Source organism: Patella vulgata, chromosome 8 (assembly GCF_932274485.2).
Source record: "Patella vulgata chromosome 8, xgPatVulg1.2, whole genome shotgun sequence".
Taxonomy (NCBI): Eukaryota; Metazoa; Mollusca; class Gastropoda; family Patellidae; genus Patella; species Patella vulgata.
The window spans coordinates 44,032,832-44,051,592 of NC_065886.2; the positions used below are offsets into that span (position 1 = coordinate 44,032,832).

Consider the following 18,761-nt stretch of genomic DNA (forward strand, 5'->3'; position numbering starts at 1 on the left):
GAAAGATATTATAAGTTAAACGGTGGGTTATAATAGGTTAACCAGTAAGTTAACACTGGGATGTAATAGGTTAACCAGTAGGGTATAATAGGTTAACCAGTAGGCTAACACTAGGTTAAGCAGTAGGGATTAATAGGTTAACACTGGGATATAATAGGTTAAGCAGGAGAATATAATAGGTCAACAATAGGGTATAATAGGTTAAACACTCGGGTGTTCTAGGTTAACCAGAAGGGTATAGTAGGACAAACAGTAGGTTATAATAGGTTAAACACTAGTGTATTCTAGGTTAACCAGAAAGATATAATAGGTCAAACAGTAGGTAATGATAGGTTAAACAATAGGGTATTCTAGGTTAACCAGAAAGATATGATAAGTTAAACAGTAGGTTAAACAGTAAGTTATCACTGGGATATAATAGGTTAACCAGTGGGGTATAATAGCTAGGTTCACCAGTCTGGTGTAAAAGTTTAACCAGTCTGGTGTAAAAGTTTAACCAGTAGGGTGTAATAAATTGCTAGTAATACACCCATGTAGAGTACTTTCTTAAAATTTTATCTAAAATGATAAGGCCGTCTGCCTATAGTATGGGTATTATGGCCGGAGCGCCACTCCGTTTTCACAGCATGTCCCACCTTAAAGAACCGAATACAGAAAATCATTCCCATTTGCGTCAGCGAAAGGTTTGCAATCCTAACGCTTTCCATCTTGTCTTTTGTTTAAATAGTTTTCATAAGAAACATCCATTGTGATTTACTTATTATTATTGAAAACATGCAGACAAGCTAAATCATAGAACCGTTAATTGTAATATTGACATTAATTTCAACAGGGAAAAACGTGTCTCTTAAACACTAACTGTAAGATATATTTTAGTATCATGAAACTGGTGTGTAAACGTGTGGTAAGCGGTTAGGAAAGGGCTAATAGTTCTCGTGCACGAAACGAGGAATTTTAACTCTTTAAGGAACACTCTGCTTAATCCGACATATTGTAACGATCCCGTACGATGTCGGATGTGACAGAGTCCACTGGACTATTAATGCTGCTGGTAATGGTAGGGTGATATTTTTAGTAGTTGACTGGCAAAAACGCACATACTTTAGAGTCGCTTAGTCAGGCTGTAGACTCAACCCACCACCCAGATTAGTCGCATGGAATGTACAGTGAGAGTAATAAAGGAAATGAAATGGAGTTTAACGTCCTACTGTTCTGCTCCAATTTGGCTAATGAAAGCGGCATACGAAATGCAGTGTGCTATGAGTGAAATTTTGCCCGGACAGCTGCACTACGACATACTCTTATATCAATTTTCAACTGCCAAAGTTGTTTTTTTTTACGTTCATGCCAATCTGTACAAAGGACCACGTTTTTTCGTACAACCCAAACGACTAGTGACGGTAATATAAACGCAGCAACAAACGCGAAGATGTCACGCAAGTAGCTCGTCCCCAACTCTACCGACCAACTGCGACTAGACAGAATTAAGCAGTTTTTAATCACTGAAATATATGAGTTCTACTTGTCATGTGGGCGACAGTGGCTGAGTGAGTTAGACGTTGGCTCGCAAACCTTGATGTCCCGTATTCGATCCCTGTGTTGGCCGAAAAAGTTCATGATTTTCCGACTTGGTATCTCCTTGTCATTGGTGCGTTGACGTAAAAGATCCCTTGGCAGTTGGAATTTGATATAAGAGTAGGTTGTAGCGCCACTGTCCGTGCACAATTTCCCTCATATTCCCTCATAGTGTATGGCGTATGTCCGTCTTCATTAGCCCAGTCGGAACAGAACAATAGGACGCTAAAACCATTTCATTACAGTGTGTCCTGCAACGTCCTAAACGTGTAATGATATACCAACGATGATAATACATTAAACGTGTAATGATATACCAACGATGATAATACATTAAACAACAACAAACTTGGGAGTTTTGTTGCTTTTATACAAGACAAGTCTTCATTTCCGTAATGCCGATTATGAGATTATCGATTTAAAGTGGCTGTGTTTGTGTATGTGTGTGCAAGTATTAGGATTTCCGATCAGAGTCCTCAATTTAAACCTATTTTCATGCATCATTGTGGAATCCAGGTTTGAACGATGTGATTAATACTGCTATACAGTTTCTCCGGGACATTAATACAACACTGATGAACTATTTTTTGTTCTTTCAGTTTAATATCATATTAAGCGCAAAGAATTGACAACCGCAGTCAAACATGAGAATATGTCTTCCTTATCTTCTGCACGATACCGATATTGGCAAAGATAAAACGGAGAAACCAGTAACGAAATGAGAACTGTCATCGAGTTATTTTTACGATATTATATTTTTTCTTTGAAAGTTGGTGACGAGGTCGCGGAACGCTGCTCGAAAACAAATAATGTTATCGGTTTCCGAGTATGAGGTTTATAATATCAGTAGGTACGAAACAATGGCGGATCTGACGGCAAATATTTAATATTAGGATCAGACGTGTCAATAGATTTAACGAAGATATCAATAAAAAGACTAGTTCTGATATAATATAATGATGGCCGAGCTATTACCTTGTAATGATTCGTTGTTAATAAGAGAGGCCAAAATAAATGAAGCCGATGTCTTTAATTTAACCAGCTCGGTTATTTGGTCTTGGCCAGTTAATATAATGAAATGCTGACTGTATCAAATATTCGACTCACTGCAATGTCTCCGTATTGGTTGCCATATTTAAACAGGAGTATATTTAATATTATAGTCGTTTGGATGGGACGATAAATCGAGGTCTCGTGTACACATTGGCATACACGTAAAACAACCTTTGACAGATGGAATTTCCGCTGTTCGGGAAACATGTCCCTCATACAACATTACACGGTGTATGTCCATCTTCATTAGCTCGGGAGAAGCAAAAAAGTAGGACGTTAAACTCCATTTCATTTGTGTCCAATATAAGTTAAAGTGATCTATCGTATAAAACACCCAATTTCATACGTCAAATACTGAAAGAAAAGGTGGCGCCTAACTGATACCAGGATGGTAAAGGGACTTCAGGAAATGATGTGGGACTAAATTTGATCTAAGACAACGTTTCGAGTATAAGCCCTGCAAGTAAAAAGACACACAAAACTTGATATCATTCAAACTTATTTGTATTTATCTTGTTGGTGATACCAACACGGTGACATTGACATCCAGACATTGAATGTGTCGTGCGCGAGATAGTGTATGCATCGTGATTCTCGAAGGCCTTATATACCGTGTCGAAATTCACGCAGTGACAGCCTACATGATAGAATTTCGACTTTAATTAACCAGTCTGAAGAATATTTTGTCACTGTAAACATTTTCAGATTCAAGCCATCGCATTAAAAGAAAAACATTTCGGTTTGGACATCATTCAAATTGGTCAATTCTATGGTCATTTGAAGTTTTTATTGATTTCATACTGTCATCTTTATTTGTCTTATGTTAACAATTTCGACATTGAAAACACGATTTATTTGTCGGTTTAAATCAACATTGATGTTGTGATCTTACCGGGAAAAGATGGCCTTCTGATATCCATTATTTAAGACAAAATAAACATTTTACAATTGGTACACGAATCGTGTACCATAATGCGTTTCGGCGCTATTTGTAATAAGGGAATCGAAAAATGAGGTTAGGCATATTCCCTAAGTCATGTCAAACGGTGACGCTATATTCTTATCTGGAGAGCATGCCCAATAAATACTATCGGCGTAGACCGGAATAACCAGATGCTAGAGATTGAAATTCGATTGAGAATACTGGCGTATTTCGCCGAACCTAACAATAAAAACAGAAACGATTGAATGTAAATCAATTTATATACATTCATATTACATTATTGTATGCGATGCGACCCATTTGTGTCAATTTCTATGTCCCAAATATTAGCGACTTAGCTCCGTTAATCTTGTTCATGTTTTGATATGAAAAGATAATCCTTTTTCGTTTTAAACATTGTATTACTATTGTAGGTTGTTCTATGAATCTTCTTATAATATATTCTCAAATGCTTTGCGTATAGTTATTCAATGTATCAGTAATTATTAATTAGCTTTCAGGCGAAACAAGGAACAAAATTATTAAATTAGATTATAAAGGAAACTTATGTATTTTATAGCTTAGACAGATTCTATTAGCTTAATGTAACTTGGTCATTTCTAAATAAATTGTATCATTATATTCGGGAAATACAACCTATATATCTTCTAAAAAAGACATCCAGGGTTGTAAGCGAGTTGTTCGGAGCCGACATGTCATTCGTCACAAAATTGACGCTAAAGTATAAGCTCTTAAATAGATATAGGATAGATATCAGATACGTACAGCAGGTTAATATACGGCTCTAGTGTTGACCGACACATTTCTACACCGTAGGCAGATTAGGTTATTAACGTAATCTAACTAGTGCGATAATTCTTAAACGTGCGTAAAGATACATTATGGGAGTTTAGATAAAGAGCTGACAGTTCGCACTATAATTGTTAAAGATTAGATAATGAAAAGGGAATTTGCTGAAAATTTCAGTCAAATTGAACCACTGTGAGTCGGTACGATCAAAACATAGTCTTGATTATCCATTTCATGATTAAATCATGAATAAAAGTTGAGCCGCAAATCGGACCCTAATCCAGTAAATATCGCAGGCTAGCAATGAAATTGAGAGTTGATTATGGTCTGGATAAGTTGATTAATGTCTAATTAATAATTTCGATAACATTTCAGGCCCAAAGAAAGACCTGAAATAGGCAGGCAGAGCTCTTGCATAATGTATGTTTAAGTACAATATTATTATAAAAAAATGTCAGAAGTGTGAACCCGTACCAAACCTTTGCATAGCTGTGTGTGCCTACTGAATTATAAATTTATTTAAACCATAATTGGACTTTGTGAATTTATCCCGTAAGAAGTAAAGAAGATAATCCTCGCTACTAGACAAACGATCTAGCCAGAAGAAACCAGTGATTTTACATGTTAACATTTTCAAAATGCAAGTTTTGACATTCAGATAATGAGTAAACATCTGGGGAAATTTTGCCCGTTTAGAGGCCTTTCGGTTTACTCTCCATCAAATTCTGGCTGTCCAGTTTCTTTTACGTGCGTGCCAACGAGTACGCGAATGGACCTTTTTGACTAGACACTTTTCCTTGACAGGCCCAGTTACACATCTTTTCCTTCTGCACCACTGGCAAGGGAAAGCCAGACTGGAAAATTCTGAAGAACTCTCTCGGAATTTGATTGTTAAGCAAATCATAATCATAGAGACATCGTGGCTCCCACCCAGACGATATTTTGAAATTACAGCCGTTAACTAATTGTTACGTCCTTTTCAATAACTTATATCTAGCATAAAGTGAGACTAAATCATGCCCCCCAACCGCCCCTTTAAGGGTGTGCCTTATATAATATATTTTTCTTTCTTTCAGAAGAGATTTAGTTCTTGCTTCATCAGCAGTTTCAAAGATCAAGAACAAGATTGTCTTTTCGCAGGGGTACCTTTACTGCATCACACAGCTGCTGTGAAATTAACCGAAATATTATCCTCGTGTATTCTGAAGTATATACAATGTATAGTGATGTGACCTCCAAATAAGAGGAACAGAGTTACGTCACACTGTAAATATTTACGAATGCACAGTTTACTTTGGATTAAAACATAAACCGCCCTTGAACAGCTATGGCTGTGAGGTTTGTTGTAGGTGTTTCGTTAGTACTATCTATGTGCATAGCCGTGACTTTATCAGATAATGGAACAGAAAGTTGTCCAGTAAAACTTAAAGTTCAAGGTCATACTTCTGGGTAAGTTTGATATTTTATTATTTTTTTCAAAAAATTACATTGAAAATCTTTATTTTACTTTCCATGTAAAATATGAAAGCGATATGGTGGGATACAGATTTAAAATATGTCGTCGCTCTTGTCTGTCTGTCTGTCTGTCTGTCAGTCCGGCCATACATTTCCTTGTCTACGCTCTAAAGCCCAAGATTATTGTCACATGTATTAAAACATACATTATGCAAGAGCTGAATCTTCCTATTGCAGGTCTTTCTTTAGGCTTCAGATTTTATAGAAGTTATTAATTAGACCTTTATTTACACGACAAGCTCAAAATCAACCCTGTAGACCCACGGATGGCATGGATACAGTTTGGATTTAAACAGTCGTCCATTTAAAATTAAATCAATAAATGGCGGGCCAAGCTAAGGTTTACCGTTAGTCGCTGATGTCACTACCTGAAACTGGTGATGAAAGGCCTGCCAAACGAGACTACCATAGCCATTGAGCATGTTACTTGATAATCGAGAATATGTGGGTAGAGTTATCGTCTGTCAATCAAACGGTCGCCAATTCTCATAGACGGTGCAGACACAATTGATGCCTATTTCTAGTCCAAACTTTCAACGGCGACAGCTCTGTTCAGAACAAAGTAATCTGACTGAAATTTTCACATTTTCTTTTTTTATCATCTATTTTTGACTTATTATAGCAAGAATGGCCAACTCTTTATAAAACTCTTAACTAATGTATCTTTAAAAGATTCACGATGTCGATGAGTCGTCATGTTCCTGAAGCAACGACTGCGAGTTTTACAACATCTTGACGTTGCTTGTTTACTTCACATTTCCCGAATTTACAGCTATCTTATCTACAGACACGTGAGCAGCAGCGTCCAATCAGAGGTTGTGACATCGCGACCTCCACGGAAACCTTGACATTGAATGAACCCTGAACTTTGCAACTCGATTATCACGGGTAGACATTTAAGCTTGAAAGCGCGAGACTTGGTATTCGCGACGATCGAGGAATCTGATAGGCTCACAAGCTGGACTTGTACCCAATCGAAATTAGTGCTGAAATATGCGGGGTATTACGTGAAGGCCTTGATAAGATGTACGTAGTTAAAGCGAGATCAAGCCTTCTACTGAAGATGATGAGTCGTATACATGCTAGTCTATAACGTTTGTGGACCATCCAACCACCCAAACCACCACATAAGCTTGCAATTGTTCTATCGTTGTAGAGTAAACTTGATTTTTTTCACCTTATGTACACCATATTTCAAATCAATGACATTCGTATCTTCTATCATAGATAACATCGTTTAAATGGGACGACGAACCGGGGTTAATTTCCTGCACTCACTAGCGTGTGCGTCATAAGATACTTCTCAATAACAATTTGGATAAACGTTATCCGAAACACACAAGAAATTGGTCGAGATTCGTCGCAATTTCACAATGCCAAAGTATACCACTTACGTTTGTTTGATTCATTGACTACTTTGGTCGGTGTTTGTGCATGCGTTTGGGCTATGAGGGAAATTTTGCCCGGGCAGCGGTACTATTGACCGATTCTTATATCCAATTCCAACTGCCAAGGGATCTTTACGTGCATTCCAATGTATACACGGGACCTCGGTTTTTCGTACCAACCGAACGACTAGACAGCTGTACTTGTCAGGCCCTCCGTACTGCACCACTGACAAGAGGAAATCAAGTCCTAAAATCCCGATGAACTTTCTGGGCCAATGCAGGCATCGAAGACACGACCTCCAGGCTAGCGAGCAAGCGTCTTACCTACTTAGCCACCGTGGCTCCATAAATGTTGTAATGGCTGCATTGACATTACATGTATGATGCAAACAATTTGTTGATTTGTTGATCAATTCAAGATATCAGAAGTGTGTTTGAAAATACTGACAAGAAAAATATCGTCTTTCTGACCAGGGGCCCGGTGATAGTCGTTTGGGGTTGAGTGCGGCCGAGACGTTGTGGCGCAAAAATACACCTCGATCCCGGCGCAAAAATCCCCTTTACCTTGGACATGCACGCCCCCTTTTGGGTTAAAAAAAAAAATAAAAATCGGAAAGTTGAATTGAAAACGAAAGATATTGAATATGAAAATGGAACTTTCATTAAAATGTACCACTTAGAAAAATACAATGATATGATACGAAAAAATCACAATAATTCTGAAGACAATATTTTGCACTATTCTGATATGCAAGTGGTGCAAACGTCACTGTGACAGTGGTGCATGAGTTTTACTACTGACGTACTCATTTATCACCAGACACTTTTTTCTAATATCAGAGCAATATGTTCATGTCGTTGAATTTCGTATTGTATTTTCATATAAACTATTCTGTAAACTCCATTTCAATGTATTGCTATGTTAAGCACAATAACACAGCACATAGAAAAATATTAATAGATCAAACATAACGTAGCAACAAATATATTTCATATAGTGTTTGACCTAGATACCCATAACTCCTTAATACGTCGGTGTTCGATAGAGAAGCGTTGTAATATATCGTTTTTTGTTTATAAAAGTTCCAAAACAAAATAAAGAATATATAGTGATTTTACCCTGAACGGACTAGATCTTTTTGTAAAATGTTATAAAGGGTTTTTCGTGGTTTTACCAATAAATTTCGTACTGAGCGGGCTTGAACTTTATTGCTAGTCTTTTTGCTGTTTAAATGTGTACTAATGCTTATCTAGGGTTAATTTGTTTTACAGTTTGGTTACCCTCCCATTGTCCTGAATGGTGTATTGACCCAGTAAACGTCTTATTTTATCAGTCATTTTTTTTTCATTGTGCGCGTAAAATCAAACTGATTATAAAGTTAAGACATCCTGATCTATTAAAATTCTTATTTTGCCATAGGCGTACGGGCTCGATGAATGTTAGGGGGACCAGAACCTGATATGCCCCGAAAAAAATTCGGGTTACAGACGACGTAAAGACCCCCTCCCCCCCCCCCCCCCCCAGTGCAAAAAAAGAAGGAGCTATGGAAAGCTGACAGTCGCGAAGGCGTTTTCCTGGCGCGAATCGTGATAGTGAGAACCACCTAGTTTTAAGATCTCCTATTTCTGTGTAACTACTGTAACACCCCACTGGTTTGCACGATTATAATGTAGTTAGATCCTTTATACTACTTAACGCCGTCACATGTGTAAAATATGATACGTATGTATAACATCAACGATAAATAAATTCATTATTTATTCATTTTTTAATAACCAGAAGTCTTTTATGAAGGTCGTTTCATCGGTGTCCCCTTAAGAAGATATGGTCTCGTGATGCATAGGCGTACGAGCTCGATGAATGTTTGAAAATTTAACTGCCTCAAACCCGTTTTCCTGCTATTCCAGTCTGTGAATACATCAATTTCAATGTTGGCTGATATAGCCCACCTTAAGTGACTTAACCAAATCCCAAACAATCAATCGCGGTGTATGGGGATTCGCGCTCTCAGAGAAAATTTTGAAAATTTAACCGCCGCAACTGCGTTTTTCTGCGATTCTAGCCCATGAATTAAGCAACTTCAAAATTTCCCATCGGTTTGCAACTGAAATCCCACTCTATGCCGACCTTAATTCCAACCACCCAATCAGACTGTTGCCAGTGTTTTTGCTACTGAATTCAAATCTTAGTGCAAAACGTGTTAACTTTTCGGTAACTGTCGAGTGCTGTGGGAGTTTGATAAATAAAATGAAATGCACCGACTAGGATAGTGAGGACGGGCATACGCCGTACACTATGCAATGAGGGAAATTTTGTCTGAACAGCGGCTCTACGGCCTACTCTTTTTTCGAATTCCAATTGTCAAGGGTTCTTTTACGTGCACGCCAAGGTGTACACGGGGCCTAGGTTTGTCGTCCCATCCAAACGACTATACGTTGTCCATTGTCAGGCCCTCTGGCCTACACCACTGACAAGGTGGAACCACGAAAGAAAATCCGGATGAACTTTCCCGGCCAACACAGGGATCGAACACAGCTCCTCGAGTTAGAGACCTAGATGGTCCCATTTAACGGGTTTTTTTTTTCTAAGTTTGTCCGATATATTAGAGATATCCAGTATATAGGTCAACGCACTGCTAAATATATTTGTTGGGTGTCTGGATTCTCACAGAAACGTACACAGCCATAATAAAATGAAATGAGGTGGGTTTGATGTCTGGGCTGATTAAGACGAGCATATGCTATAGCCTCCTCTATTTCGATTTACAACTGTCAAGGGATCTTTAACCGACTGCTAATGTTGTATATAGATTATCGATTGTTCGTCCCATCCGAACGATTAGCGACAGAGAGGGATATGGGGTTTAACGTCCACTCGACACAAACTAGGTCATTTAGGGACTAACATATGGTTCAATTTAATTTCATCAATTCGATTGCGCGTAGGGGTCTTTAGCAGTGGGAAGAAACCGGAGGACCCGGGGGAAACCCACGAGGTTGGACAGACCATCCTACTCTTGATTATAGGGAATCGAAACCACACCACTTGACTCAGTGACAGACCTGATGATGCAACGCGCACGTGTTAACCATTCAGCCCTACAAACCCCCACCCCCTCCCCTCCCCGCTTCCCACCACAGCGAACGATTAGACGTTTTTCCTTGTCAGTTCCTCAGTCCAGCATCACAGACACAACCACAATTAATGCTAATTCTCGTCTCTTTGACCGACTCTAACGCCAGGGGCGGATCCAGGAAGGGTTTGCCAGGTTTCTGATAAGGAAATTTTACAGATGACAATGCATGATGCCACCATCGTTTCCAAAGTACGTAGGCATACATAAACACTGAGCTTTTTATAATGAATTAATAGGATCACATTGGATTCAATTTCATTTATGCAAAGCATTAATTGTGATATCACATATGTCTATATCATTATCTCGCGCTTTGAGTGTCCATCCCATCAGTTGAACGCTTTCTACCAAAACATGCCAGAAACTGTAAATTCAATCCCCAAGTCAGTAAGAATCGTAATGCAAAAGATGGGGGGGGGGGCTATGAGAAGATATGGATAACTTTCGTAACCAGATGAAGGTATTTATTGATGTCCTTGGTCCATATTCTTGGTTTACATGGTTGCTAGGAAAGGGAGAGAACAAAGAAATATTTTAATCAGCAACGCCGGAAGTAACAACTAGATAGGAGATTTTTGAAACCTTTGATATTAGATTTTAGACAGAATAATTTAACATGCAATTTTAACACAAACATGTTTCATCTTCTTTATATAGCAACCAATCGGCAATATTCGATTGTACGGACATTTTTATTTTACTTTTATGTCCATTTTAATTCCAGTAAATGTAAGGCAATGATTTTGTTCCCGTAAAAGTAAAATATGGCAGAAGTTAAAATTCCACAAACAAATAAAAGTTAACAAGAATTATATAGTTCACAATTTTCATTTTCATACCATCAAGGTTGATTTATTTAGGCGACGTTTCGAAGAGTATTCTTTCAACCTTTTCAAGCAAGTACAGTAACAAATATGTAGTGTAATTATATATAGACAAACAATAACAACAAATCTTGTTGTTGTCTGCATGGTTTTTGATTTGTTGTTATTGCTTGTCTATATATAATTGCCCTACACATTTGTTAATGTACTAGCTTGAAATCAGTAATTGTTCTTCCATAAGTATGTGTTATAGTTTATTGCTCTATCCAGTTATTAAATGCCGCTAAAAGATTGCCATCAACGTTATACGTCGAATTCAGTTTATATAAATAGAGAATTCTCCACTCAGGTGTCTGTGTACTATCATTCTTAATGAAAATAAGAAATACAAATATGTTTAATAGTAAGTGCAGGAGGGACAGCACCACACAAACAGAATTACACAAGACAAACCTACGAACCGGCAATACTATATACCGGAAAACAACTGGAAAACACCATTTTATACTAAATACCGGAAAAATACTAAATACCGGAAAACACACTAAATACCGGAAAATACCCTAAAAAGGTAGGTAACCCGAAGACTAGCACCCTAAAAAGGTAACTGGGAGCCTGGTCCTCTGTGTGCCTGGGTTAGGTTACCTATTTAGGGTGGTTGACGGTATTTAGTGTGTTTTCCGGTATTTAGTGTTTTTTTCGGTGTTTTCCGGTGTTCAGTATAACATGGTGTTTTGCTGGTAGTTTTTCGGTGTTTTCCGGTTGTTTTTCGGTGTTTTCAGGTATATAGTATAGCCCCCTACGAACAGGACAGATCAAGTGAATGGATCCGCGGGCTTGTCGTATACGTCCAATGCGCTGTACAGTCTCGGGTCTGTAGTGATCCACACTGCATGCAAAATGAAAAACAAACTAGAAATCCGGGAAGCAAATCAAAAAAAAAGGAAATATTTCCCAAACGTTGTATCATACTAGTGTGATTCATGATCGGCTAGAAGAAATCTCAGTATAGTCACATTGAATGAAATAACCTTTATAAATAGTCATTTTCGTGAAATTAAATGGCTTTAGTTAGAAATATGAATCAAAACATGTTAAGCGTGTGAATGAACGAATCTTGTCTTGTCGTGTAAATATACCATATATCCTGTATAACAATAATCTTATTTCTAATGATAACAAGAACAACAATAACTAAATTATAGTGAAAAATAATAAAATTACCCAAATAATTATTACACGATAATTGAGCTCTTGTTGAATTATTCAAATTATTCTATCGTCTCACCTTCGTAATATAATACGAACAGAACCACTAAGTCATTCCCCGGTGGGGTTAATTAACACGTGGCTTGATGAACTTGGCGACTTCAAGTATGCTAGAAAATAATTAACACCCGGAAAAACAGGAAGGATTGAGACATTTGTGACTTTTCTCGTCTCGTTTTATAAAATCTGAAATTTTAAGTTCATGTATGCGTGCCGTTTATTAATGCAGCCATCTTTAGAAGACACAGTTTTACCACCGTAGTAGTGACGTTTAGAGTCCCATCTATTAAAATACAATAAAATGAAGCAATTTGTAAATTTTATAAGGGATATGCATGCACGGTTAGTGGAAAGTTCGGTGAATTCGGAATATGTCCCGGATTAGCCTCATACATTCATGTTAGATTCTGTATCAATGATGCAGTGATAGCTGATTTTGATGGATTTATAACAGATGTTTTAACGCCCGGGCAGAGAGGGGATGTGATTTAACGTCCACTCGACACAAACTCTAGGTCATTTCGGGACTAACATACAGTTCAATTTTATGTCAATGATTCTTTTCCGCGTACTGGTCACTAACAGTGGGAGGAAACCACGGGACCCGGAGAAAAGCCACGAGGTTGGACAGGCGAACCTATAATTCCTTTGTTACGTTCAAACGGTGAATCCAATTCACGCCACTTGCCTCAATAACAGACCCTGTGATTTCTAGACCACCTAAACACCTTGCAGTGGACGCTTACGGCTGGCCCCCGGATCCATTCACTTAATTTGATATTTGTTTATTTGGTGCAATGTCTATTTTCTGTCTTGACCGAAGGTTTATCTTGTAGATTTTTGTTTTACGTGTAGTGCGGTCCTCCTGCACTTATAATTAGATGTTTAACACTTTTCGATTTTACAAGTCCGCCTAGAAAAATAGTTCACGGAATCTGTATGGCTTGAATCGTGTTTGATGTACTTGTTTCCTTCCGAAGACTGCAGACTATACCCTAACTACACACAACAGGACCCCACCCCCACTTTAACACAACTAATATAAATATTTAATAAATGGGAGAAACTGGGAGAAACCAACAGAAGTGTCTTGCGTGTCTTAAAACCTAGTAGGCTGGTCAAACTAACATTTGACGTAGAACAAATTGCAACAAAAGGTTTTTTGATTTCTATTGACTCATTATGATGTCCTAAGTAAGGAAAAGAAAGGTTACCAAAATCGGAGTCCAAATAAGGACGGGGGCGTGGCCAAATCCAAGATGGCGGCTGTCGATCAAAAATTGCATATATCTCTAAAACTATTGGATTTAGACACCATAAATGTATTGCTGACAGATAGGAAGTCGGTATCAGCGAGTTCAAAAATTGCGACGTTATGTCTCTATGACGTCATAACGTCGCTGCGATGTCACAACGGCATATCAGACGTCGCATTTCTTCCAAAATTAGTCAATTTACACATCTTAACAGCAGAAACGAATGCTGATGCAGAAAAAGAGTACATGCCCATTATGTTGGGTTGATAAAGAAGAACAATGTGTTACTATTACGGAGACGGGGGGGGGGGGGTTAAAGTATAACTACTGCTGCATTGCCGATAGGTGATAGTATCAGAGTAGCTGAAGGAACACGGATTCATTTCAATTGTTGAAAAAATGAAATAAAATGAGGTTATACATCCTATTGTTCTGCTCCGATTTGGCTCCCTTAGTGTACTATGAGGGAAAATTGCCCTGCAATGGCGCAACAGCCTACTCATATATCGAATTTCATCCGCCAAGAGGTCTTTTACTGGAGAAGTAGTGCATCAAAAGGTGAATGGGTGGGGCTGATCAATTTTGACATTTGGCCCAAAAATCATCAGAAAGATTTATATTTTGACACCAGTTTCGTAGATGTAACCGAGATGTGTTACAAAACCAACTTTCGCAGTAATGTGAACAGCACTCCCTGGTGGTTTCCACAAAAGCATTACTTTATAGTCGCGTTTTGTGGGTCCAGATCATATGTGGACAGATAGGAACTGAATACAAGAGAGTCCAAAAAGGTGAAAATCGGTCGACCCTATCCATGCAACATTCAATGCACTTCCACAGTACAAGCACAAAATAGGCTGTCAAACATTGAGTCGCTGGGCTCCGTAATGTCGCTTTTTGTTTATCTTTTTGGCCACTACATCGTTGCTCTCACTCATTCGGCTTCATCCTTAAAATTGATTCTTTCGTCTTTATACTAGTTATGTTAGGCCACATTTTGAAGAAGTTCTAATATTTGTCCCCATGCATTTTCTGGTTATTTATCTCAGACGTCGGTTTGAAGGTTGGTTTTTATAAGAATACGACTCGCTGAATCCAAAGAGCTTGGGCATCCCCCCGCCCCCAAAATGACGGCAAATTCCGCTAGGAAGCCAAATTCAAAATGGGACCCATATTTGAGAGAAAATCATAAAGTCCCCTGTATAGTTTTTCGTGGTCTCCTAATTCAGGTATTAACATAAAATATGTTCCACCCAAAGGTATTCCAATATGACCACTATATTCGCATTGGCGGTCACGATTGTAGTAATGTGATGGTGTAATACGTTAAACTGGAGGTTTTCGAGGTCGCCGAATTAATATCTGAACTGCTACATGTAATATTTTCTTCCATGATCTACTCAATATAGATATTTTGTCAAATTTGAGTACAATATTGGTGTTTCGTTCGGTCATGGCACATTTTGCGGTTGAGATGTTAATTTGCCTACTCCGAAAACGTATTGACGTATTATGCCACCACATGGCTAACTTTGAAATTTCCCGCCAAATGTGGCCATATTGTGAATAGAGTCGTCATATTAGGATACTAATTTGTACTGGCATCATCCGGATTCTGAATCGGCACATATTAAAGATATATAATCCATCAAAACACATTAGATGGACTTTATTTCATGGCCCGCGACAGCGACATCCATGCCCTGGGACAAGCAACTCGACGAAACGTTATGAAAGACACATAGTCTCTAGCGTCACTTGGCGTATATCTGGGGTAACTGGAGGTTACTTTGCTAAAGCACATTGGTTGGAAAAAGGTCCGCAATTGCCAAAAATATCGAAAAACTATAAAACGAAGACGAAAGTAAAAGTTTCGCTTTCAGTTTCGTTTTTAATGTAAATTGTGCTTTATAGAGTATATCTTGGTGTTTCTAGCTTCTGCACATCTAACTTGCGGCAACCTTAGCAATTCATCAAAAACGACATAAATTCATGATTAAACGGGGACACGAAATTACGCAAGAACCTAAACTAGTTTTGGGAGCCCTGAAACTACCATTCTCTTGTTCAACCCATCCCTAAAAAGGGAGGGGAAAGATGGGATGTTAAAACGTGTTGCAAATTTCTGCGGTACCTGATTTCTTTAATCATCAGTAGAAATACGCTATATAAAATAATATTTCGTATATTATTTTACAGCTAGAATAACGAAAGAAAAATATGTTTCCGTTTTATTCAAAAAGCAATGTATTGTCATTTCATGCAGAAAGATATGGTGTTAAATAGTGTATGCTTTAAATTATTATATAAATTAACACTTGGTATATTGATCGAGTATTTTACAGCGACAAATACCTTTCCGTTTAATAGAAAATTCCAATAAACAATTTATTGTTAGTTTGAGGGGAAAGTGCTACAGGTGGTAGATAATATCTAAATGTTGTTTAAATGCATAGGCGTCTTGAATACAATACAACATAGGCGGCTTATGAAATTTTGCAGTCTAGTAGTTTATTCATCCCTTGATTCTGAGAAATAAAAAACATTTTGCCATGAAAGCTGGTTGGAATACTGTTTGATGCAAAGTGAACGTACCCTTTACTGCTGGCCCAGTTTGCAATATTTTAGTATGTTTACGGTAATAACATGTCTTAAAATACTTCTATTATAAAGGTAACAATTATTATCGTGCTACATATAAATATATAGATATAGGTATATGTTTGCTAATTTCATTTTGAATTCGTATGAGAGATTCCGCTCGGTGTATTTCTTCACAGTCAGAAGATACTACATCTTGTGGTAACTATGTGTTGTGACATCACATCTTGCGGTAACTATGCTTGACATCATTAATTAGTATGCACAGATAGTTCTTTATATAAAAAGACAGAACTTCTTTTTTGAATGCTATTAAAGTATTCTTATTGTTGTAGCATTGTAAATGTGCTAATTTCCTTATATTTTTTTTAAAACTTTTTCCACGTTTTTCGCTTAAAAATGTGGTACTTGTTTTCTTGAAAATTAATTTTAAAAAAATATGTTCTTCAAATAAACAGCTTCATTCTGGCTTTTATTTCATAGAAATTGACGAAAAACTAGAGCGGGTAGGATAAAATTAATATAATGCCGGCGGCCATATTTGATGACATCATTGTGGAATAACTTATCAAGTGATGAGTGTCCACCCAAGTTCAAAATACTTACTTTGGCACCCATTAAACATTTCTTCAAAAAAATTCTCCCTACTCAAACTTTCCTACAGAACCATAGTGAGATGCTGGATTAGATACCCTGGCATTGACGATAGCATCAAACGGAACGAGAACGGGTCAGGGTTCCACGGCACTAAGCAGGTGACTTATAGTTTTAAATTTTCCAATTTTTCCAAAAAAGGTGAACTGAGAGAATCCGATTCTAATCTTACCAATGGAACTAGATACCCACATTCAGCAAAGTTACCCGTTTTCTTCTGCTTTACGATCAAGTAACAGTGTATTTTTTAATTACTTTATACCAACAAATGTTTTTTTAAAACATTACCATTACGTGGCATACCTCCGGGCCCCTCTAGACTCCGGGCCCCTGGACAAGTGTCCAAGTTGCCCCCCCCCTCCTCTCTTACGGGCCCTGCTTTATTTCCATCGCACGGCTTAACCTGGTGTTTGACTACCGGAGTTGTACCATTAGTCATGCTCATCAAGAAAAATACATTCCAACAAACTTTCAGCTAAAACGTAAAAAATCGGGTAGACCAGTTTTCATATTTTTGAACTCTGTGGTATTGACTTCCTGTCTGTCCACATGAACGGGACCCCCAAAACGTAACTTTTTAAGTGTAGCTTTTAGGAACACTACCATTACAGCCAAAATTGTTTTTTGTTTTTTGTAACACATCTCGAGTACACCTGTGTCAAAACACTAAATCCTTATGATGATTTTGGGGATTAACCTACTTCGGAGTGGCCCAAATGTGAAAATTGGTCAGCCCCGCCCATTCAACCTTTAATGCATTTCTCCAGTAAAAGAACCCTTTGCAGTTGGAATTCGATATAAGAGTGCTTTTGCGCCACTGCAGGGTAAAATTCCCCTCATAGCATACTGAACGAGCCCAGTTGGAGCAGAACAGTTGGACGTATGTATCACCCCATTTCATTTCATTTCTTTTTATTGACGTAGGCTATTTTTGTCAACAATTGAAATGAATCTGTGTTCCTGCGGCTACTAATAGTATCACCTTTCGACAATGCAGTAATATTTATATACTTTTAGCTTCCTTCTACATTATTGTAACACATGGTTCTTGATTATCAACCCTTAAAATACAGATGTGACGTCACCCTTTGATGTTGGCGTGCCATTATTTCAAATAATCGTACGGGCAACTTGTCAAATATTAGACTCGAGTGACGTATTTCACTGTAAACGCACGTGCGGAGTGTCTGTATTTTAAGATGTTTAATGGTCTCGAGCTGAGACATTGCGTAATATATTGTAAAAACACTCGGACCTGACGGTCCTCTTGTTGTTACAATATATTACTTAATGTCTCGCTCTCGACCATTAAACAATACATAATGGGCAAATCCTCTTCTCTGAATCAGCATTCGTTTCTACTGCTAACATGCATAAATGGACTAATTTTGGAAGAAATGTGACGTCTGATATGCCGTTGTGACGTCACAGTAACGTCATGACGTCGTAGAGACGTAACGTCGCCATTTTTGAACTCGCTGGTACCGACTTCCTATCTGTCCGCAATACATTTATGGTATCTAAATCCAATAGTTTTAGAGATATTTGCCTTATTTGGACTCCGATTTTGGTAAACTTTCTTTTCCTTACTTAGGACATTAAAATGAGTCAATAGAAAACAAAAAACCTTTTGTTGCAATTTGTTCTACGTACGACATCATTTAGCCGTCGTTTGACCCGCCTATAGCTCACAACCCGCCGTTCGTGCTACTATCGGCAGTCTACGGGGGAAATTTTTAGTGTGTGAGACCAACGCG

General features: G+C 37.9%; 1 protein-coding gene across 2 annotated transcripts in view; it reads left to right on the plus strand.

The window, feature by feature from the left end:
• Positions 1 to 18,761, plus strand: part of LOC126830351 (uncharacterized) — a 78,806-nt gene that overhangs the window by 9,699 nt on the left and 50,346 nt on the right. For both annotated transcript variants that reach the window (XM_050560728.2, XM_050560727.2), the window contains exon 2: positions 5,437 to 5,809. In XM_050560728.2, the coding sequence (XP_050416685.1) occupies positions 5,688 to 5,809 (122 nt within the window). In that variant the 5' untranslated portion in view covers positions 5,437 to 5,687. The remainder of the gene's footprint in view (positions 1 to 5,436; positions 5,810 to 18,761) is intronic.